The sequence below is a fragment of the Ambystoma mexicanum genome, chromosome 11 (genome assembly GCF_040938575.1).
Source record: "Ambystoma mexicanum isolate Mex_15411 chromosome 11, UKY_AmexF1_1, whole genome shotgun sequence".
Taxonomy (NCBI): domain Eukaryota; kingdom Metazoa; phylum Chordata; class Amphibia; order Caudata; family Ambystomatidae; genus Ambystoma; species Ambystoma mexicanum.
In genome coordinates, this window is record NC_090934.1 from 928,524,691 (window position 1) to 928,548,849 (window position 24,159).

Below are 24,159 nucleotides of genomic sequence, written 5' to 3' on the forward strand. Positions count from 1 at the left end.
TACTTTGCCTGAATACAGTTTTATTAAAGAAATCAAAGTATCTTTAAATTACTCCAAAATGATTTTCCTCATTTGGGCACAAAGAGGGGCCAACTTCAGTTTTATTCTAGTATCTATGTCATGAGATCTGAACTTGTCATACATACAATAGCCTAAATAAATTAGCTTGGAAGCCAAGTTTAAGTTATCACCCTCTATGCAGCACTTAAATCTTCATTTAATTTTATGACCTGATGTTACAAAATAGATGACTTTATCATCAGTAAAAAAGTAGTGCTGGAATATGTGTGGAACCAATTCTGGGAGGGAGCTGTAAGGGATCAAGATAGGACTTGGACACAGTGGCATTTTTGTTGTTTGCTATAGACTTTTATTTCTCAAAATTATAAGAGGGTTGGGAGAAGTCCTATCCCTAACCTAAGAGAGGATTCCCTCCCTCAACAAAACTAAGTAATGTCTATGTCAGGATGTTAAACAAAAGAGCGTCCTCTGTCCTGCGTGCAAAAACCCTAATCTGATCCTTACACTCTAAACATAATATAATGTGCAGAAGGGGATTTCTAGAGACTTTGCATCCATAGCCTTCTTTCAGAGTTCCAAAATATAGAGTTTAAGGTGTAGCAAAGAAAGAACGAAAGTTCTACCAGGAAAAGGGATCCTTCCTTCCCCCACGTTTCTTCTTATCCTTCTTTATCTATCCGGTGCCTCTGGAAAAAGTTCCACAAAGTTTCACTATTCAACAAAAGTGGGACTTCTTGGCAGTCTTTCTCTTCCTTTTTTTATGCCTTTGTTTTACAAGTTCACCCAGAACGACTTATCCCTTGTGCTTCTCTGTCTTTCTTTAGGCCTTGACACTTTAAGGAAGCATTCCTCTTTTTTCTTGTATTCCTTCAACCTGCAATGCTTTACTTTAAGTATTCACAGTGTTAAATGGTATGAATCTTTCCATGAGTTTCCTTTACACATGTGGTGCTCTTTACTTCACAATTTCATGGGGATTGGCCTTCCCTTTCATCTCCCGTTAAACACACAATTCCTTTTAATTGTTGCAGTTTGTTACACTCTGTATTTTCCACTTGCTTTCTGGGGTTATCGCTCTACCCCTTCTCCACTGATTGCTCCTCTTTATGTCCCCGGTGTACTTTCCTGTCAGGGTATTTACTACTTTCTCACTGATTCCAAAAAGAGGTGTAATTTGGTTTGACACTTTTCCCAACTTCAGGTTCACTTCTCTTCCCACTCCTAGTTTACTCTCCTGTTAGGATGTCATACTCTTTCACAACGTTCACTTCTCCTGCGGGTTTGAGCCCCAGACTCATTATTTGCTTGGTTCAAAAACCTGCCAGAGCTTTTCCATTCTCCAACTACTTTGTTTGCCATCCAGGAACCAATCTTTTCTAAATATTGGGTCACTAAACCTTTCTAATTACTTTATTTCTGCTTTCACTTCTTCCTTCAGATATGGGGTCCTCGACCCTTTTCCAGCAGTGTTTGCACTCACACCAATTCCTGTTTTGAAATGTTGGGTCACCGACCTTTATCTAATATTGCTTGCATCCACACCAACTTCCAATGGTGTAACTTAACACAACACGGCATTCACCTACACACGCTCCAGTAAAATGTTCGCTTTCTCTGGGCTTAACGGGTGACTTCGGTGTTCCTTGTGTCTTCCCTTCTCCGTCTTCTTCAATGCGCTGACTCTGCGTGCTTCCTGTGAGCTTGCAAGCTTTTGCTTTGCTCTCCTCTGCTGCGCACGGCTCTCGCTGCTTTAGGCCCTCAAGCTGTAATATTCCTTTGGTTCGCCTCTCCTGCACACGCCGTTCGTGTTAGCCTCAGCGCTTCTTCCGACGGTCTGCTTGTCCTCAGCATTCTGACTAGCTTCAGAACAAGTCACCGACAGAACCAGCCTCTTCCTCTCTCTTCGTTCTGGTGTTCTCTGAGCTGTGTCAACTTTAAACTTCTGGGTACGTTCTAACGCTTTCCAAAGACTAGAACGCGGTATGGGTTTACCACTTCTGGTCATCCTCATTACTCATCCACCTTCCTCGTCTCAGTACGGAAAAGGGGGGAGAGGCACAAAAGGTGTTTGACTGTTGTAAGGGGGAATTTCTTCATCTATACCACAGTAAGCCATGTATGTATGTTGCTGAGGCATCTATTTGTCATTGGGAATTGTGAATGCAAGACTATGTTGATCTAGTATTCTTCTGGCCCCCTAGAGTATGTCTTCCCCTGTGTGGTCCTCCCGCAAGTAGCCACCCCAAGGTTCAGAGTCGGGTAGCTTCTTCCTTTCCCTGGCCATGTAAGGGAAGCTTCCGTCCAGAGAATGATCCCTCATCCCCTATGGTGCCAATTTTAGCAAACCATCTGGAATGCACCATTTGTAAAGTGTGTTCCACAAAATGGAATAAAATGAAAATGTAATGCAAAGTAATCTGACTGGGTTTTGTATAACGTGATGCCTTCTATTTTGAAAGCCTTTTGTAGTAAAAGGTGATGGAGGCAAAGTTTTGAATTTGTTCTGACCCAGATCATTGCTCTGTGCAGCTTTTCATGCATTAATATTTTATCTCATCTCTCCTATGAAAGAATGGGATCAGCCATTTACAAGCCTGTCTTGGTCCTGCCACCAGTCTGTGGTATGTACGGTTTACCAGAGCAATCCTAATGCTTCTGATTCATTTAAAACCTATCCATCCATTTTTAGTTTTGGTGGGAAGCAGCCGGCCATTAAAAATAAAAGTCCCAGCTAGTGTGTAACCCATAGGCATGTACCTAGCATGTCACTTCCTGTAATGGCACTTACCACAACATCACCTGTTTCAAAGATTGCACCATAAGGTTCAGCCTTTAGCTTCTGTGTTCCAGTGTTGAGAGGACGGAAGTCCCCATCATAAATGCACACTTTTCACACAAGACACCAGTGAACCTCAAACCAATAATCCATTTGTTGCAAGTCTGTGATATGCCACCATGTGCCTAGGGATGTATGTCTTTACTTCCTCTGTATTCACTTTGCCATACATTCACTTCGTCACAACAGGACACTACTGCATCTTTAGCATCACTGTGCCTTTCCCTGAATAAGATACATCCTGTGTCAGTCCATGTTAGTTTGCCTGGCGTATATAACAGTATGACAGCAGCAGATCTATACATCTGCATTAAGAGTACGCGAGTGAGTGTACATTTATGTAGCCCTTTCAGAACTGCATTGCCTCTAAGGACTTGTCAAAGACTACTGCTCATCTGAACTGATGCTAAAAAATCATATCCAGTGGAGAAGCTTTGTTTTAAGTTAATTTGGCACATGAAGTGTGGGGACTGTTCTCACAAATATCCTCTTGGCATGCAGTCTCACCTTTAACAATATCTTGATGGTCTGAAAGTTCTTGTTGCCTTTCTCGGATTTCTTTTCCTGGTTTTAAAGATGTATGTTCCTTGTAGAAATATGGTCAGTCCCGTCATGTTGCCACAATGTCTGCCTAAAAAAACAGGCAGAACAAATGTATGGCCAAGGGGGGGCGACCCTTCTGGGGAAAAACCAAAAGGCAGAAAAGAATACAATGAATGATGAAATCGGAGGCTATGAACTCCTATTAGCTAAACTCGCCACCAACCAAAAAACAATCTTCAACTTCTTGGCAATCTATAGATCACCCAATAGCAATACCCTCCCGGACCTAGACTTATCTCTGCTGCTAAAACCAGAGAGGAACTCCATATACCCCGGGAACTGAATGGAGTAGAACACTAAAGCAAAACAAAGGGGTGTTCTCCTGTGGGGATTAAATTATTGGAATTACTTATAGACACCAACGATAACTGGGCTCAGCCATGCAGTGAATGAATCACGTGATTTTATGGAAATATGATACCTGTCATGCTGTTGAGGTACAGTGTGCAATTATCAACACAAATACAACAGAGTAAATAGATCTGAAGAATATTCAAAACTATGTTTTATTATTAAAATGGTTGTGAAGCAAAAGAAAAACATGTCATCGCAGGATTTTGATGTCTAAAAAGAAATAGTTAATATTGGCAAAAGAAAATTGTGTTATAAATTTGCAATTAGACACAGGAGAAATACACTAATATATAAGTAGAACTGTGTGGTGAAAGCACAGGTAGGGAGCTGATATATTAAACAGAGACACATGCCATTTAATGACAAAAGAAAATAAAAATTGTTAAGGAAGTTAAACTAAAGTCAACCTATATAAATCAAATAGGCACATCTTTTCATAGTGCTAATAGTGATCAGCAAACTGAATTTGACAATAAAGGCACCAAACGATAGTTTTGTGAAATACAACTAACTGGCCCTTATGCCATCCGCTGTCGTGAGTGGTTGTAAGCGTGATGAGCCACGTTCACCTGTCAGGGGTGTGGTAACACACCTTACGCTCATACAGTGGCAAAACTGGCGTTTTGGTGGTAAATAGAGGAGAATGTACTACCTTCGTCGGGATGAGGAATTGTTTTACAGCCCCTAAGAAACAAAGAGTGAAACAATAATAAATATGTTGTACCTATAACATGAAGGTATCGGGTAAAAAGCAAATAGTCACTTACATATACAACCGGGCATTCACAACTACAGAGATAAATGAACTCCTATTAGCTAAACTCACCACCGACCAAAAAACAACCTTCAACTTCTTGGCAATCTATAGATCATCCAATAGCAATATCCACCCGGACCAAGACTTACCTCTGCTGCTAGCCTCTCACATCAAACCTAATACCAAATATATCATCCTTGGTGATATTAATTTAGGTTTTAATGACAAGCAGGACTCCAAAGCAGAAGCCCTATATACTGCACTTAAAGATATGAATTTCATACAGTTGGTAAATGCCCCTACACATCAAAGGTAGAACTCTGTATTGGATACTTATGCTCAATTCCAAAATGTCTATAGAGTCGATTGCACCCCTAGACTGGACTGACCACCACTGCATTAACTTCTCCCTCACTAGTAAGGAGATAAGCCCATCATTGACAGTTGTTTTTACAGTTGTAATGCTTCATTTGCATCAGAGCATACTCTTATACTGCTCTTTCATCCACTTACATACTCCTGATATCATAAAATGTCATCATGCACAATGTTTGAAACAAAATAAATGTCAACACTGTTGTATTTTGGCCCATAGATCCCTACGGTCTCCCTGACAAAATGGTAAGGAGTCTTAATTTATTATAGTCGAGCCTTCATCAGGACAATACAAAAACATGGTATCCCCTTTTACACTGCACCAGTCAAGAATGCCTGCAATCGAGCACAAAATAGTGTATATAAATTAGTGACTAAACTGGAACTCATAATGGAAAAACACAGCTGTCACCCCTTCACCACAACGAAGGAATGCCACTTACTCAGATCCCTCTACTGGCTCCTCTTCTGGAGAAAGTCCAACTGGGTTGAGTTAAAGTGCATTCTCCTTTCATGTTTCTGAGTCTCTCGGCTTAACGGAAGTTACAAATTATTCCACATCCTGAACACATGAAAGAAAAATACTAAATGATGTATGTATTACTTGATTCCACTGTTTGTTTCCGACTGCTGTTAAACTAATCAGCCAAAAGGAGGACAATTGTTGCTATTAATTAATATAAAAATATCACTTACTCAAGGAGCATGTCGTTTAACCGGCTTGCTCTCTTCTCATGCCATAGAATGACCCACACACTTCTGCGCACCGCATAGGCGTATTTGTTCATTCTTTCTGTGTCGGAAAATGTATATATTATCAGTATGCTGTATAATGCAAGAGTAATTGATTATTGCTCAAACTGGTCACTAAGGTTGAGCAACAAATGGGAACAACTACTCCCCATAGCATGCAACCTAATGGTTGCCTAAAGGATAAAAATCCTCTCTTTGCCTGACTTCAATGTGCGTAGTTACTGTGACCACCTTACTGGCCGGCAGCTGCAGTTTCTCTCAGCAACCTGAAATTCGCGTTGTGGAGAAGAGCAAATCTGCCTACAGGCGAACGTGTGAAACATTGCCCATTTCGCTCCATGTTGATGCAACAAGGAAATGTAAAACACGGACCGCTGTAAAAGCATGGAATCCTTTCAATTTTAGAAATACTTGCAAGATCTCAACCCTCAGTGCAGGAGCGGGTGAATCTTCTGGGTCCCAGCTGTGGTCTCTGTTATCGCAGCACCTGCTGCCAAATGTCCATGTGTCCCTCAGTGTTTCCCGGGCTTAGCATACCCTTCGCTATACTGTAACCCTAACACGTGAAAATGACCAGCCTGATGAAAAGGGAATACAGTGTTTTTGTATTGTCCTGATTAAGGCTCGACCATAATAAATTAGGCTTCTTACCATTTTGTCAGGGAGACCGTAGGGATCTATGGGCCGAAACACAATAGTGTCAACGTTTATTTTGTTTCAAACATTGTACATGATGACATTTGATGATATCAGAAGTATGTAGGTGATGCACGAGAAGGATAAGAGTAGCGTATGCTCTGATGAAAATGCAGCAGTACACCTATAAAAACAACTGTTGATATACAATAGGTGCTTCAGATGTGCGAAAAGGGAGCATAACAAGCTGTAAAAACCACACAAATCTGCAATGCTACATAATGAGTAAGGATACCCTGTTGTGTTTTTGTAAACCTTGGAATGAGGCAGTAAACTCGTGTACTAACTCACACATATCAGGTTGCGATATTTGTATGCATTATTGTAGTCTTTGTTTTCTTTAACTAGAGGAGACGGAGACCAGAGTTTTTAATTGGTTTTAATATCTTTGGTTCTTATTAAAAGCTATATATTTTTCTAACAAATGTCTGTTCAATTTTTTGGCTGTGAGGCAATCAAGCAGGGTGTTTAGAATCTTTTTTGTGGGAACCGGGATCTCAAAGAAAAATGTTTTGCTTGACAGTACTCCCACAGTAGTACGTTGTGGGAGCGCATCACAGGGTTTCCACAGATATTGTGAACTTTGATTTAAGAGGAAATGCTTAATACTGATAACTCATATAAACGGCAGTATGAATGTAATATTTCAACATCTGCCACTATAAAATGCCAGACAGTTGCCACAAAATGTCCAGAGGTATCCAGCAAGCCTTACTTTTGCAGAACCTTGCCCAAAGTCCTCTGTGGTGCGTTTCTTTCTGTGCTGGGAACAGAAACATGATTAAATTGTTCTAGAAGTGTTTGTATTTGACTAGAGATCAACTTGGATAATTATAAGATCTGCTATTGGCCTGTAACCTACCTTGCGAACTGACAGGCAACGTTCTTTAGAGGGCACCATCGTCTACCAGAGTATGGAGTCAATGGAGGAGTTTGCATCTTTGCAGTGGCGGTCACCGAAGATAGTGTCCAGTTTATAGAAAATCTTTGCAAAGCTCCAACTCATTTCAGCCCCTCTATCCATATTTAGGCTACTGGCTATGATGGATATCCACGGATTTAGGTAAAAGGTTGTCGCAGTCGCCCCTATTTCCTGAATGGTATTTTCTGGAGAAAAAAAAGCTTAAATGTTGTTTAAAAGCGCTAAGAATGAGTCCGACTGTTGAGTAACTATAGTCGGAGGAACATCTCCTGTACCATAGTCGCACTCAATGCAAGTGCACTAGCCATTGTGACCAAAAATAGATCGCACTGCCTTTCTTTACTAGCCATGTTCAATTAATGTTCTTTTCTCCACACAAAGAAGTCCATGCAGTGTAACATTGCTTGTGGGCATATTTTCTTACTGTTACGTTTGTAGAATGGCAGCTTTGTTTGAGGCTGGGTGCCTCCTCGGTGTGGAGATGGCTACTGGCTGTTCTCCCCTTTAGTTGCTTTTTTAGGTGGGTATCTATCGATTAGGATCCATGAATAACAGGTGATTTGGGCATATCCGTTTGCAATAGTAGTTGCTTATCTCAGTGGCACCCATTTCAGACACTGCACCATTGCTCCTCCTAGGCACCTCTCTCAGCCGAGATACCATAGGTGGATTTAACTTTGAGTCTGAACTACTCCTCCCCCAAAAAAGAGAAGGGTCTTGAATTGCTGGTGGCCAACATGTTGCGGCTCACACTCAGACATTGTGAGAGTCACACTTCAGTGCTTGTAATCAGAGGATTCTTCCAAGCAATGCAATCATGTAGAATCTCGCTGTCGTCTAGAGCATATGTTGTGTACATGTTATGCTAACCTGTTTGTTCACTTGCTCATTTGGAAACCCTTCATGTTGCAAATTATGAATGCTGTTTTGTTATTGCTTTTAGGTCCGACTGCCTCATCAAGACAATCCGATCAGAGGGTTACTTCGGCATGTACCGAGGTAAGCAATCTTTTGGGGTCCGCCGCCCACCAGATAGAGCAATAAAGACATGGACATGTTATACACCAACAAATTCAGTCTATTTGTCTAGGAATTTGCCAGTATCCTGGAAAGTTCTACATCTTACTTTGAAACAGAACATCACACACCTACCGTTTTCCCTGTTTAGGTATACTTAATATAACCTACTAGCTACCCATGGCATACCAAATGCCAGTCTAGCTTAATGAACCATATTGTGGGGCTTGGCGTGGATGGGGCTTCCAATCTGGTCCCAGGCCTGAAGCAGTTGTGCAGAGGGTACTTCATGGAGGACCACATCTGGGGGCATTGCAATAGGGATTTGTGCATGTGTGCTGCCATCCTCTGTGTGTGCGTGCGTGTGTGTGCGCCTGCGCCTGTTAGTGTGGAATGGGAATATTCTGCCATCCACTGACGTATTTGTGTGCTGTAAGGGAGGCATGGTATCACAAGTATGACACTGATGCAAGAGATACAATTTCAAAATATGTATTCAATTTCTGGGGTTTGGAAAAACTCCGACTTTGCCCTATAGCTAGGATGGCAGTAGTCTCTACCATCAAATAATAATGAAAACGCAGTCCTAGTCAGTCACTGTCAAATCTCTCTCTCTCTCTCTCTCTCTCCTCTCCCTCTCTGTCTCCCTCTCCCCCCCTCTCTCTCTCTCTCTATATATATATATATGTATATATATGTATATATATATTAGAAACATAACCTAATGCCTGCCCTATCTCTTATACAAAAAGTGTGTAATGGGGAATATGTATGCAAAGAAAAGTCAGTGTTATAACATAAAGAATCAATGTGGCTGAGTCAGCTCTCCTTCCCACGTTGGACAGCATGGAGTAAGGCTGGCCCCAGAAACAGGATGACACACTCTGGCTCCAGGGCTTCTCTACTCTTTGCTCTCATCCCTCTCATCCCTGTGTCTGTCTTTCTGCTCTAGTAGGTTCGCCTTTGCCCCAGTATTTCTGCTCCTTCTCGTGTTCCACCTTGCTCAGAGTGTGTCTCTATGTTCCATCTTTTATTCGTGTGGTGAGAGCTAATGGATATCAGATGTAGGCGATTAAAATCAAGGGCCTGACTTTGCCTGACCCGATTAGTGGGACATGTCCAATGTAATGCTCGGGTGTGAGTCTGTCTTTTCCCAAAGCGCACTGTCTCAAGATACCCTGCCTGGTAGGATGGGGCATGGGTACGGGAAAGGGGAGAATACTGTGTCTCACCATCGGTGGCCTCACACCCACTCCCTGAAGATCCCTCACCAAGGTGATCCTCCCGCACTGGCCCACCCTCACAAACTGGATCCAAAAGCGATGGCCATGTCCTGGCCACTTGGATGACAAGTCCCTGAGGACTAGCGTGTGAGACACCCTTTGGTTTGTCACAGTGCTGCCACCCTTTGTTGGTGTATGTGTTTTCATACATTGTTGCCATCCTAGTGGTGGGGGGGCGGGGGTGTGTGTGTGTGTGTGTGTGTGTGTGTTGCCAGCTTCTGTTGTGATTTTTGTGTGTGCTTCCGTCCATTATTGTGTATGTGTACGTGCCTTGGTTTGCTGCCATTTATTGTTGGTGTGTGTTGCGTAAGGAGCGCATGGTGGCAATAGTAAGACGGACACAAGTGAATTATTTTTCGGGTGACTCGTGTTCACCCCGGATCCCCCTCTGGCAGGCTCAGATCCCTTTCCTTACAACAGTTCAACGTTGGATCCCCTCAGCCGGGCTCAGATCCCTTTCTTCCTTCGATTAGTCTCCCTCAGCCATGCTTGGACCATTTTTGACGTACATTGAATTATCAAAGACTTTCGAAAGTGCACAGGGTTTAGCTTGACCTGTTGCATGACCGCTTCGATCTCAATATTTCTCTTACACTCAACATCTGGTGGATACCTAACGGAGAGTTTCGAATGAGCACCCACATGGTGGCGGACCACCCTGTGTATGGTATCTTTTCTTGGCACCCCCCCTAAAGTTCAAAGATAAAATTCAACTACTTTCTTTGGATTCCAATTGTATTCCTCTCGTTCATCCCAAACGCCTCACACAATGTTCTCTTTATACAATGTTGCAGCTTGCAACTTGGTTCAAAACACGAGCTGGTTTGATATCAGTCTCTCTGACTCACCGGCTATGCTGTCTTTTCTGACACTGCTTTGTTGTAGGAGCCAAGGACAATACCATGGCGGCAATCGCTCCTCCCCGCCTTGGTTATCGATGCAGGAGAGCCTCGGGTATCTCCGACACACTGTGCAGGTTTGATCAGCCTTCATTCTTGGTCTTCGGCTTTCTTACTTGCCAAGGCTCACGAAAGTAACGTTATTTAGAGGTCAAGGGTACTTTCTCCCTTTTGCGTCCCTCTGGTCTTGCCGTCTTTCTCCTTGTGCTTTTGTGCTTCGCCTTTTATCTGTGTGGGGAAGTGTGGTGTTCGTAATGATCCGTAATTGCCTGACCATAGTGTTGTAACATGCCACTTATACAGCTCTGGTGTTAGTCCATTGTCGCTCACAGTGCACTGACCATGAGAAAGTGTTTGTGTCTGCAAAGGGCGGGGGGGGGTGCAGGGTTGAGTTTCTAGGTATCCTACCTGTTACGGTGGGTAAAAGGTGTTACAAGGAAGGGGATACTGCGTCTCACCCTACGGCGTCCCACTTGCACTTCCCGTAGACCCCTCATCCAGGTGATCCTCCCACACTGGTACACCCCCCGAAACTGGATCCAAAAGCGATGGCCGTGTCCTGGCTACCTGGATGACAGATCTCCGGGGACTAGCGGGTGAGACACCTTCAGGTTTCTCAGAGGGGGGGGGGGTGTGTGTGTGTGTGTGTGTCCGTGTCCTTGTCATAGGTTGTTGGGGTGTGTGCACTTCCATCATGCATTCGTCTGTCCATTGTGTGTAGTGTTTGCCTCTGTTTTTGTGTGCTGTTGGGGTGTGTGCGTGTGTGTGCATTGTTATAATGGTGCGGGTGTGTTTGTATGTGCTTTATTCCACTATTGGGGTGTGTGTAAGAAGGCATCTGTTGTCAGTGTCTGTGTGTGCACTCACACACCATGCATTGTTGTGTGTGTGTTTTGCCATCCATTATTTCAGTTTTTTAACTGTCATTAGTTGTGGATTGTCTGTGTGTTTGTGAGCTGTGTGACTTAGGCATGGTATCACAAGTAGACACTGACACAAGAGCTGCAAGTTTTCAAACTTGTATTGATAGTTTAAAAGGGGTTGGAAACCTCTTATCTTGCCCTATAACTAAGATGGGTGTGTTCTCGACCATCAAACAAAAAGAAAATACAGTCCTAGGGTTCCTAGTGATTGCATTGAATGCAAAAGCATCGAATGCAAAACCATTGAAAAAAAAATGCATCGAAAAAATGCATTTTTTTTAATTGGGGGGTCTAATCCCCAACCCCTGTTTTTTTACCCCTTAAAACCCATTATAGTAAAAAAAAAACTTTACCTACAAAAATAATGTCTTTTTTCGGTGCATTTTTTTTCTGACGCTTTTGCATTCAATAGTATGTATTCGATGCAATGCCTGGATACCAGTCCTAGTCGGTCCTTAATATAACATGGACTATACTAATAAACCTAATGCCTGCCCTCTTTCTAATACAATGAATGTGTAAAGGGAATGTGTAATCAAAAAAGGAAAACCAGTGTTCAAAAGAAATGTCAGTATAGCTGAGTAAACTCCCTTCCCCACGTTTTGTAGTGGTGTAAGGTGGCACACTTGGACCTTGCAACACACTCTAGCTTCGGACACAAGGATACAGTTTGTTCCGTGGACCAAAGCCCACTTGGCCTTCCACAAAAAGTCACTAGTTTCAATAAATGTTTGTTTCCTTCTTGTTAGCACAATTCCTTACAGGTTTCCCTCGTTGGGCTCAAACCTTTCAATCGCAATTTGTGGGGGTTCCGTTCCCCATGTTTCAATCAAACCTTCATAGGCTTCCCTCCATCGGGCTCAAGCCTCCTTTTACTCTCCTTCAACTGTTGAAGACTTTCAAAACTGCAAGGCTTTTGCTCTTACCTCGGCATGACCACTTCGACCTTAAAACGTCACTTTTTCTCTCCTACACCAAGGCCTCTTGGTAAATGTAGTTTCGAGCACAGTACTTATTTCAAAGTTCAACGATATCTCTCACATCCAGGTTCCCCTCTGCCGGGATCAAACCTAGCAACAGTTCAAATGTTGAATCTCAGTTTCTTTCTCACCCGCCGCTTCTACGGCATCAGACATTTCACAGAGGCTTTCAATTGGGCAATCTTCTTTCGCCAGACTACTTTGTTACTTTGTATCTTTCATTTACAGTTCTATACAATGCTTTGCTTTCTCTCGCGTCTTATCGGCACACGTGCAACCTTCATTCGTCGGATATTGTTTCCATCAATTTTCATTTAACACAGACCAGCCTTTCATTGCTTTCATCAACTCACTGGCTGTGTTAATTCATTTTCGTCTTTTGCAGCTTTGATTCTGAAGTTGAGGCTGATACCACAACTGCCACTGCACCTCCCCAACTCTGCTGTTCACCCAGGAGGGTGGCTAGTATCCTTGAGACACAAAAGAGGTTTGTCTCTTCTCTCTCTTTGGGCTTCCTTGTGCAACCTTCATGGCTCTTTGAAGGTAACGATCTCTCGCCAGGGTGTCCAAGGTTTCGCCGTACCTCAGTCTGTCGCTCTGCTGTGCCGGGTTCGCTCTCGCCCTGGAAGAACTGATCCTTCTCGTGCCTCACCTTGCTCAGTGTGTGTCTGTGTTCCACCTTTTAATCATGTGGGGAGAGCAAATAGGTTCCAGGTGTTTATAATTAAGGTCAAGTGCCTGATCTTATTAGTGGGATATATCCAATGTATTGCATGGGTGGTACTCCTTTTAGCCTCAGAGTTCCTCCTTCTCGGCTCAGTGTTTGTGTCGGAAAGGGGGTCGGCTGGGAAGTTGGAATATCCTATAAAATAGGATGGGACAAGGGTATTTGGAAAGGGGGGATACCATGTCTCGCAACACTACCCGAGTACCCCCTTACCCAGGTGATCCTCCTGAACTTGTTCATCCCAAGGGACTGATCCAAAGGAGATTGCCGTGCCCTGGACACCTGAGAAGGGATCCCTGGGGTCTAAGCAGTGAAACACCCTCTGGTTTTTCACGGCTGCCTTTTAATTTTGGTATCTGTGCCGCCATCTGTTGATTGTGTGTCTGTTGCCATTCATTTTGTGGGGGAGGTATGTATGTGTGTTTGTGTGTGTATGCTGCTAACCGTTGTGTAAGTGATGGCATCTGTTGTGTGTAATTGTGTTACCATCCTTTTTTGTGTATATGTTTGTGTGCATGATCGATTGTTGCTCGGTTGTGTGCTGCAAAGCAATGTTGTTCCTCAGTGTGCATATGGGTCAGAGATTTGGATGTTCTGTGAGGGGCCACAATGTAGGGTCAGTGGCATACCGTGCTGGCGTTTGGGGAGGGCAGCTTGCCCCTAAATAATACAAAGGTAATCCAAAAAAGGAGTGTACACCAGCCAAGAAGTACCACATTTTTATTCAGGGCCCTAGATCAGCTGGGACAGCGATATTCAAACAGAACGCGGAACAGAACTGCATGAAAAACCACTGTCAAAGAAACGCCCCAACGCCCAGAACTTTTATAATCATCTTAACTAATTACCATCAAAGCATACAGAAACAGTAGGCCAATACTTAAAGCAAAGATCATTGGGCAAACCTATCATTCCCCTATATTGGGATGTAAATTAGCCTGCGATGATTGGGTCCGTAAATCTTACCACACCATCCTAGACCCACGTTGTGACGTCACAATCCAACCCCCAATTCCCACATCATGAAGCCAAGGTATTCAAACATTTGGGATGATCATCAGATCTTTATTCATCTGCCGCCAATCATCCACATCCGCTTCTCACAGGAATACTACTGATCATGGGACTGGCAGAGCCTTGAACCAAACACAAGTTGCTGTTTTGATGTTGCATCTTAAGAACACCTTAAACTCCTTTCCAGGCTGAGTTGTACTGAAGGGTAATTTCTAACCGCCATGGGCACTTTGAAACTGCCAGGAGGCAAGCTTCATAACTAATATGCTGAATTATTAAAGGGGGTTATGGTCACTGTCCTTTCCCTACCCCTCGTGAGCTTGGCTCTGTGGCCTCGAAAGTATCATAAACTGTTCATTCCTTTCCTTGCGCTGAAATTTGGGAACGTGTACTTTTGGCATGTGCTCTCAGCCCTAGCGGCTGCTACATTAAATTAAAATGTGTGAGTTCTTTTCTACTAAAGTCGCATGCTGTGAGGCCTGTTTATATTAACTTGTTCTAAAGTTAAACCCTGCATACTTACGTGCAACCCATCTTTATCGTTTTTGTGCGATCTACTTATAATTCAAGTGCTTTAGGCCCTTCTCAGGTTTGGCTTCTACAATTATTTAGCTGTAAATGCAACCCCACCCTCTCCTTTTAGTGGCTATTCCCGCAACTGATATGTACATGCTTCTTTTGCACACAGCGTTTGCATTTACATTACACTGTTATTAAAAAAAAGCCTCAAGACTATAGAGTTGCTCCATAAATAATAATAATGCCATTTGGGTATTTTGCACCACGTTATTTATCACGTGGCTTACTTATGGCAACTTATTTTTAAGTCGCTTCCATGGTACCTCCAAGTATCAAAGATCGATGATGCTCCTTGCAATGTCCTTTTCTGTGAAATGACTTTTGATGGGGCAGTCCATATGCAAATTACGAGGTTTGCCTGTATTTTGCTACACAGAGCCCGGACAGAGCTGTAATAGATGAGTTTCTTGCATCTGTAATGGTCCTGCGTTTTTTTTTGGTTAAATGTATCTTTTAAAATGCCATCTGCCACTAAAGTTACCCAAAACGTTGATTGGGGTTGGGGGGTGCGAATGATACCTTATGGAATCGCACGCACTGCATTTGGAGGGAAAAGTATCAGCATTGTTTTCGTGCCTCACCGGCCCCTCCAAGCCCCCTCCTCCCCACACACACACGCACACAATCCTGGATACTCCCCCGTGTAGGGGACCGAGCTGTACAAGATGGCAGGTATGAACCCTTGAATCCTCACAGCCATTAAATAGAAACGCCCCAGTGTATTCAGCTAGTTAAAACACAAGTAATGCCCTTGGCTCAGGTGCAGTCTCCATTTCTTGTGCTTTCTCAATTCCTGCACAAAGCAATGATGTTAACCAGGGAAAGGTGTTTCTGGGTCCCTACCTATGATGTCTGCGCCGCTAGCAGTCCTAGCACCATCTCTGCCGGCACGCTGTGTGCCTGTGAGATAAAACGCTTCCGACAGGAAGACGATTTGTCACACTTGCAAGGAAGCAGCCTTCCTTTTTCATGTGACATCTGCACCCAGCGGGGAAAGCCGGCCTGGTCCTCCCAAGGGAGAAGCCTAGCGTTGTCTTCTGCCAGGTTTCCTAGGAGATGGCCACGCGCCACTCTGTGACTGGCTGCCACCAGCAGCTGCTCCTGCTTTCCCTACACATGGGATGCTGCACAAGCTCAGTGCTGAGTTGGTTCCTGGTCGGCGATTGGCTAATTGTCCAATAAGGTTGCCATGGCAATGTATCACCGAAAACAGCTGAACGCTAGACATACCCAGCTAACATATTATCAAGAGCTTCCGGTATATGAGTGAGGAGACACCTGGTGAAGGAGGATGACGGGTGGTAAAGGTGCTGCCTGAGAGAAAGGGGATATAAAGCATTTTTCCATTTGTGAGATCGAAGACTATTTGACTCATTCAGCCAGAAAGTGGGGCACTGTGTTCTTGAGGGGGAATCGGGGAGACCGAATCCTGTAAATTGAAAAGAGTAGCACGTGTCTCTTATCTAATGAACATACACAGGACCAGACCGCATGAAGCAGAGAATGGTCACAGCACTGGTAGGGTGGCCAGACGTCCCTGTTTTGCTTGGACACTTGCGGAATTAGGAACTCTGTCCCTCCATCCCGAGGGTGTTTTTAATTTAAAAACCACGTCCTGCTTTTTGGGAAAGGGAATTGTCCCTGTCACCAGTGGAAATGATTTAATATTGATGGTGGGAAACAATTATAAACCACGCAAATGTCAGAATAATTAACGTTTTACATCGAGTTCCTCTGACATCCTAGCCTGGGCTCAAACCCCCCGACTTTCACGTACCCACCATACACATTATCAGTTTGAGCCACACAGACTAACTGGGAACCCGAATAGATAGGAAAGCATGCAATATTAAACGAAGCAAAAGCTGCTTTGTAATAAAAACCGCACAGTTTATTTGCAGTTCAGTACTGGAATTATTGCGTGCCCATTCGGAAAGAACGGTAGAAGGAGGGTCAGCCATGATAGTCCTTCTGTTATGTTCGTGTCCGACCTGGTTTTTTTATTTTGAATATGTGGGCACCGTACACAGCAGCAATAGCTCTGTATGACGAGAAAAACGCATGCCACGGCGAGGACATAAGACGAACAAGTGCTCGTGAGGTACCACAGTGCAGAGCGAACTTTGAAGGAGAATGGTGAACACGTGCCTCTGTGGCATCTAAAGACGAGCAGAGTGCAGTATTGATGTTGGAACAGGGCTTCGTGACTGGGAAAGACGAAACCAAGGTCTATGATGGATAAAGACATACAGTGATACATTAGGCGTTGCCTGAAAGGGCAACACAGGGTCACGTGAGGATTGATTAAGCGAAAGTGGGATGTATGGGGGTTGGGGGCGAGGGGCAGATGCCCAAAGGAGAATGGGAAGCACTTTTAATGGGATGACGAGGTTTGAGAGCAAGGTGCCTAAAGCGCCACGCTAGAGCATTGTCTAGTCCTAATTCTTCCGTTTGTTAAGCCTCGGGATAGCCGCAGCCCCTACTTTGCAGCCTGCGTTTGGAACCCTTTCTCCGGGAAATTCCGTATCCTGATATTGTTGCTATTACAAGTCTCGTAAGACTTGCACATATCATTAAAAGAAAAGCAGGCTTAACCACTGCTAAAAGGCTCCCGGGTGGGAAGCGATTGGAATGGCGCACTTTTTATATCACACCTAGTAATCAATTACAGGTGCTGGCAATGGCAAAAATGGCACTATTTGTCAAATGCTGCAATTTTCACCGTCCTCCCAATTCAGAGGTGAGGAGAGAAATACATTTGGCGCCATTTACATGGAAGTTGAATTTTCAAAACTGAAATCTGGCAATGTGTACCTTGATCTTCTTAAAGGCCACTAGGGGATTAAAAATGGTTAATTGGCCCCAAAAGTATTTCTAACTAGTTTCATTGTATAGAAGAGAAGCCGAGGCGCTTGCAGTGTTTTTATAGCAGGACATTTTAAGGAGGTGGAAAGATGGGAATCTCTGATGCCCCCTCACCCTATATTATATACAAGAGTCAGAATTCACCATTTTGTACATTCTAAGAAATGTGCAGTAGTGGTTTGAACCACTAGTGTGCATTATCCTTTTCGAACATCAGTGTGATTATGATGGCAGTAACATTGTTTTTTTAAATGAAGTGCTACTTCTGAATTACTGTATCAGGCCCAGTTCAGAAGGAAGCCACAGGAACTGCTGAACCCTCAATACTACACCTACATCAGCAGCTCTGAATTACGGTTGCAACCGTTTTACTTCAGTGGAAATGGGGATTGGGAAACAATAACAAACATACAGACTGTGCAGTTCTTTCAGAAATGTGCTGAGGAAACAAAGACATTGAGGAAACAAGATGCCTTTTGTGTTCTTTTTCTCTCAAGATTCTTGCTAGAACGTACCTCCCTGCGTATTCGCCTGGACACCTTTGTAAACACCTGGAGGTGGAATGTTTGAACAGAACTTTATCTAGCCGCTTCCTTGTAGAAAGTCCAGTTTCAGAACTTGGGCCCTCATTACGACGTTGGCGGTAGTGCGACGCCAATTCTGCGGAACTACCGCCAAACAGAATTATTGTTACTACCACTTGGTCCTGCAAATTTACTGTGGGATTAGAAGTGGTGGTAGGCAGCGTAAATCGCTATTGTTTAGTCCACAGGATTTCATGGGGATTTTGGCGGAATTACCGCTGGTGGTAATCCCGCAGATTTCGCAGATTTTTCGGCTGTAAAGTGGACAATTTGCTGGAGGTAAATCGCCATCCTCCACTTCATGGCCAAACTCATTATTTGGCGGAGTGGGTAAAAGTGGTGGTAATTCCCTTACCGCCACTTTTTTGCCACTCTGCCAAACTCGAAATGAGGTCCATAGTTCTTCCAAAGGCTCTAATAGAATGTGACAAATCCAGCTAGATAGCTCAAAAGGTGATGGGACCCCCTGAAGAGTCTCATGGTCCTGGTCCTGATGTTCACAGCTAGAGAAAGTTCATATAGTGCTTAGTTTTAGTGTCTTATTACTGAGACCAACTCGAGGGGAAATACACTAGTCCCACAGTTCTGTGATTGAATGGAGCACTAGCTTCTAGCTTTCTCGTCTGGATTTGGTAGTAGTATCCTTTTACTGTTTTCAATACAGGCATATTTCTTTCTTGTGCTCAACATTTTTATTTCCGATTAATCCATAAAACATAGGTAAAAAATATATATAAATACAACATCTCAATCATTTGATTACAGTAATGCTTAAGTGTTCGTCATATTGTGCATCAAATAAAGTGCAGTAGTGTTTGTGGTTGGGACCAGCCATGCTATCACTGCGCATCTTTGCATCTCATCACAAGGGATATGCAGTCACTGAATTCTCTATGCTTTATAGCGTGCAATTTGAAAGTTGGCTTCTTCTGAGTAGCTATGCTTGATTGTCTATATTTTGAGAAAGCAAACACTATAATTTCATCTGCAGTCGATTTGGACCTGGTTAGTGCATCAGTGAAGTCTCTGATGTTGTATTTTAGCAAAATGGGTTTTCCAATAGCAGCATCTCCTATAATAATCCTAGTAAGCGCATAGAAATAAAAAGTGTGCAACATTTTCTTTCTCTGCAGTACAGACAGGGCATTGTTCAGATTCAACAATGTGCCAGGAAGGTATTTTTTTTTAAATTGTATTTTATTGTGCATTTGTAAGGCGCGTTTTCGTTTTACATCAAGTAAATTGTGTTTCAAAGCGCCCACAGGGCAACAGGGAGGGGACATGGGAATGAAGAACAAATAGAACAATGAGCGATACAGGCGGACCTACTAGGTCTTGTGAGCGTTCAGAACATGCAAGTGCAGAGAGAAGAGGGGAGGGATGCCGGAAGGGTGGGGGCGGGGGAGTGCTAGGTGTATCAAGAGCTAGCGAGTGAGCAGCTGTAAGTGTCTAGGTGGAGGCGTCACCCGCCAGTATAAGTGCAAGGCCTGAGGTGACATAGGCCAGTGGGTGCCAGGGCAATTTTCTGGGGGGGTGGGGGCTGGAGCTGATTGGGTGTGGGACGCCAGGACGCGGCCTCCCACACCCCCAGCTGTCAGTTCAAGGGCAAAATGCATATATTTTTACATTTAAGCTGACTTCTAGTCAGCATATAATTGATATGTTTTGGAAGTGGCGGGAAAAGCGGACCCTGGCTATGGTGATTAGTGTCTTTAGGTTTTCAGAGCCGCTAGCGTGGAGTGAACAGTCGGAGGTGAACAGCATCTCGCCTTGCACTGTGCCCCACTGCAAAGCAAACGGATTCAGGCAAATGATGTCTCAATAGGCTAGCTGGGTACTATAGCACATGCACCCGAGCATCGTGATGTGCCCACAATGGTATGGCCGATTGACAAACAGTGGAGGGGAGAGATAGTGGCCCTCATTACAAGTTTATAGTTGTTAGCAGGCCTAACTCTCCCAAACCGAATTACAGCTGCTACCACTAGGAACTGTGCAGTTCCCACCCGATAATGAGCTGTGTTTACCCACTATTCCGAGCTCTCATAGGGCTTCTTTGGGGAATGGCTGGTTTACCTCCAGAGGTTATTGCACCAGCGTTAATTCATCAGTTTTCATGAGGAAATGCTGCCATGCATATGCTTGGAGATATTACCTCCTTATGGGTATGCAAAACATAACAACAAGGACGGAAAAAACTGTCAGCCCTTCCGTTACTTTCAATGACCTCTAAATTACGTTTGAGGCTCACTGTCCTTAAACTGACACATGGATTATTCTAGTGCTCTGGCTGGCCGATGAAGCTGTAGAATGTCCCACGTTAGCCTGGAGACATAGAGCAGGGCAAAGGAGGACTCCAGCAATGATTTTCAGGCCTTACTGTTGCAGGTTAGGAAGCTGGCTCCAGTTCGACCTCTGTGTTTGATGAAAGACAGTCTAGAATGCCTTCAGATTTGCAATGCAGCTGCAACGGCAACAACTCATGTAGGGCTCATGTGAGCCCCCACCATATAATGGTAACGTGTCTGCCTCCTGCAATCTTGGTCAAAAATACTTTAAAAAGTCACTAAAGCACACCTTACTGTTCATTCACACTACAGACTTCTCCCCACCATAACCCACCCCTTCAGATGAATCCCAGTACTCCCCCAATTCTTACTGATGAGACACGAGCATAGCCCTACAGTACCAATTGAAAAACCTGGGCTGCACTATTCATTTCAGGGCCACAGCACCAATTTCCCCTTCGTCCCTTATGCTCTCGCACCTGACATACCGCTGGCGCCAAGGGTAGCCTGCGTTGGCCCTAGTCCTGGTGAAAATTCTGAATTCGGTGGACATTGGTATTTACCCCGGTGTTGTTCCTGAACAACAACCCAACCACATAGTAATGCAACCTTTCATTTTTATACTGACTGGCCCAGGTTTAATACACTTCCAGTATATCCAGATAAGTCTTTGTAGCATGGAATTGATTGACAGATCCTTCTGCAACCTGAGAGCAGAATGTAGCATATTCTTTAGCTAATACTTTTCTTTCTTGAGGACCGAGACCCCAGCGATGCTGCACCACACACATCACATTTTGCAGCTTGCTATTTATTTAACTTTACTTTTAGGAAGAGGATCATGGCTCACAAATAATGTTGACATAAGCCTGGCTGTTCTTTTCATAACCTAATCCGCACTGTAAGGGAGGCATGGTATCACAAGTATGACACTGACACAAAAGGTACAACTTGTAAAACCTTTATTAAAGTTGGAGAAACTCCTACTTTGCCCTATAGCTAGTGTTGGGAAGGAAATTAGCCTTTCCCACCCCCTAGGCACTTTAGAGTGAGGCGAGTCCCATAGATAGACGTGCAATGTACCGGGGGGAGAGGGCTGTGCCAAGAAACCCGGCACAAACACAATACTGCAGGAATTATCGATGCATAGACTTAGTGCGTGCATATAAAGAGACGCCATTTTATAGTTATGGTAGACAGTCAGTCCTACATGGCTATCCGGTAAATGTAGGCCCGGCGGAGAAACCTGAACAGGCCCAAATGCTGAGGGCAGATGAACCTGCGCCGCTAATTCCCATAGAACCTTCCCATTGTTCCTTAACTGTTGCAATTACTTGTTATACCAGAGAGGAATGCGCCCGGCAAGGCCATGAGACAGTACTAGGCTCCTCGCAGTGCACGTTCATCACAGTCAGGCCAACAGCAGTCCTCCAACCCCCACCCAGCCCACCAGGTGTAAAGGCACCCACCACTGACCCAGTCCAAGAACCCCGGCATTCCACGATAGTGGGCGACCTCCGACCACCAGCAATAAAAACCAATGGCCATAAAAGATCTAAACTAACACGACCAGTTCACCTTATCCCATAAATACACCCTTTGTAGTATTAGGTACAGGGAAGAATACATTATAGTGCAAAAAGAGGGTGGAAGCCTTGGGTGCGTAGAGTGCGATATGAACCGAGCAGAGAATGTTTGGGTCAGCACGACTGTGTTCCTCCCTTTGTGCCAATCCCCAAGTTTCCCAGGTGCGTGCCATAATGATGTAGTGTTATCATACAAAAGTAAGCCTGGAACAGCAACATGTGAAAAGCCTGACCTTCACGCCCTGGAGTGACGAGCCCAGCTGACCCCACGTGAGAGCAGACAGCAGACAAGACTGAAGCCAATCCTAGCCTGGCATCCCCTATAGAGCAGGCCCCTGCATAGGGTCTAACCAACCAGCTTTGGGAGTTTCGACCATATACAATGATGTCACTGATGATGCTGTGTACCCTTATAATGTGTTGTTCATGCAGACTCTGGCAGAACGTTCTTGAGCACCAGAGTTCTTTGATTGCGCCTTTACCTTTTGTACGTTTAAAACGTGTTATCCTTGCGAGCAATTTCTTGGCTTTTTTTCCTAGCGTGTTACATTCCTTCTGGCATAAGCGTACAGGGGTGTGCTTTCTGGTCTGGGTAAGTCACTGTTTTAAGTACCAAAGTTCAGCTTTTCACGTTCCCCTTCTCTCGGGGTTAACTTTAATCACCTTGCTTTTACAGTTCATTCACTTTATCGAGACAACCTTCTACCTTTCACAGATACTTTCCAGTCTGCTACTTCCTTTCGCTGGACCAACCAGTTAATCAGTATCGCTGACTTTCCAGTTAGTGTTACTTCACATTTCATTCGCAGGTCTGCCTTTCTACGTGTCCCATCCACACGCGTGCAGCCTTCAATTTTGCGATATAATGTTGACACTTCTATCTTTGTCTAGCACACACCGGTCTCTCTTGTTGCTTGCCAACTCACCGGCTGTATGTGTTTCTTTCTTGTCTTTTACTTTCTTTGTGAGTCAAGGTTAGTACCACAGGCTTGGCCTCGCCTCCCCAACTCTGCTTTCACTGTTCTCTGCTTGGTTCATATCGCACTCTACGCACCCAAGGCTTGCACCCTCTTTTTGAGGGTCGCTGGTGTCCTTGGAACAAAATGCAGCTTTCTTGTTTGGGATTTGGCCTTCTCCACATGTCTTTCATGGTCATTTGGAGGCAACAACCTCCTGCAGGGAACTCCTGGGATTCTCTGCCCGTGGCGTTCGTCCCCTGGTCCGTTTCTCTGCTTCAATAGGTTTGCCTTCGCCCCAGAGGTTCTGCTCTCACTCATGTTCCACCTTGCTCTGAGTATGTCTTGTTCCGCCTTTTATCCGTGTGAGGAGAGCTAATTGGTATCAGATGTATGCACTTAGAGTCAGGTGCCTGACTTTTCCTGACCCAATTAGCGGGACATGTCCAATGCGATGTATAAGAATTAGCATTGTTACTCTGTCGCCCTCTTCCTCGGCCTAGTGTTTGTGTGTAAAAGGGGCCGGGAGGTTGGGACAGCGGGGGATCCTATAAAATAGGATGGGTTAGGTGTGCCAGAAAGGGGGGATACTACGTCTCACCATAGGCTGTCTCACGCCCATCCCTGAAGACCCCTCAGCTAGGTGATCCTCCCGCACTGGTCCAACCCCAGGGTCTGGATCCAAAGGCGATGGCCGTGCTCTGGCCACCGTAGTGAGAGATCCCCTGGGACTAGCAGGTGAGACACCTCTTGGTTTCTCCAGTAGCCAGCCTTTTACACATACTGATACCCTTTCCTCCCCTTCAACCTCACACCACCCCCTCCTGGTTCTCTGTAACATCTATTTACATATGATGCTGTGCAAACAGTCAATACATAACTGAACTAAGATGCAAGGCTGTATCTGTTAGCGTCACGAGGGCGCTGCGTACCTGTTCGTCCGGTTTGGGGTCTCGAAGATGATGCCAGACTGTCTGATGATCCGTGGAGATGTAACTGATGGCGCGGGAAACCAGCCCAGCTCCAGCCCGAATGGAACCGGATTGGAGGTGAACCGGCTCCCAACGCCACGGGTTCGCTCACCCCTGATTAGCGTGGCGTCGGGACAGTGCAAGCTGTGACATGGGGGGCCTCCTTGTCG

General features: G+C 44.5%; 1 protein-coding gene across 6 annotated transcripts in view; it reads left to right on the forward strand.

Moving 5' to 3' along the window:
- The window catches only part of SLC25A22 (solute carrier family 25 member 22), a 524,223-nt gene that overhangs the window by 283,757 nt on the left and 216,307 nt on the right, over positions 1–24,159 (forward strand). For all 6 annotated transcript variants that reach the window (XM_069624031.1, XM_069624033.1, XM_069624030.1 and 3 more), the window contains one exon: positions 8,261–8,316. In XM_069624031.1, the coding sequence (XP_069480132.1) occupies positions 8,261–8,316 (56 nt within the window). The remainder of the gene's footprint in view (positions 1–8,260; positions 8,317–24,159) is intronic.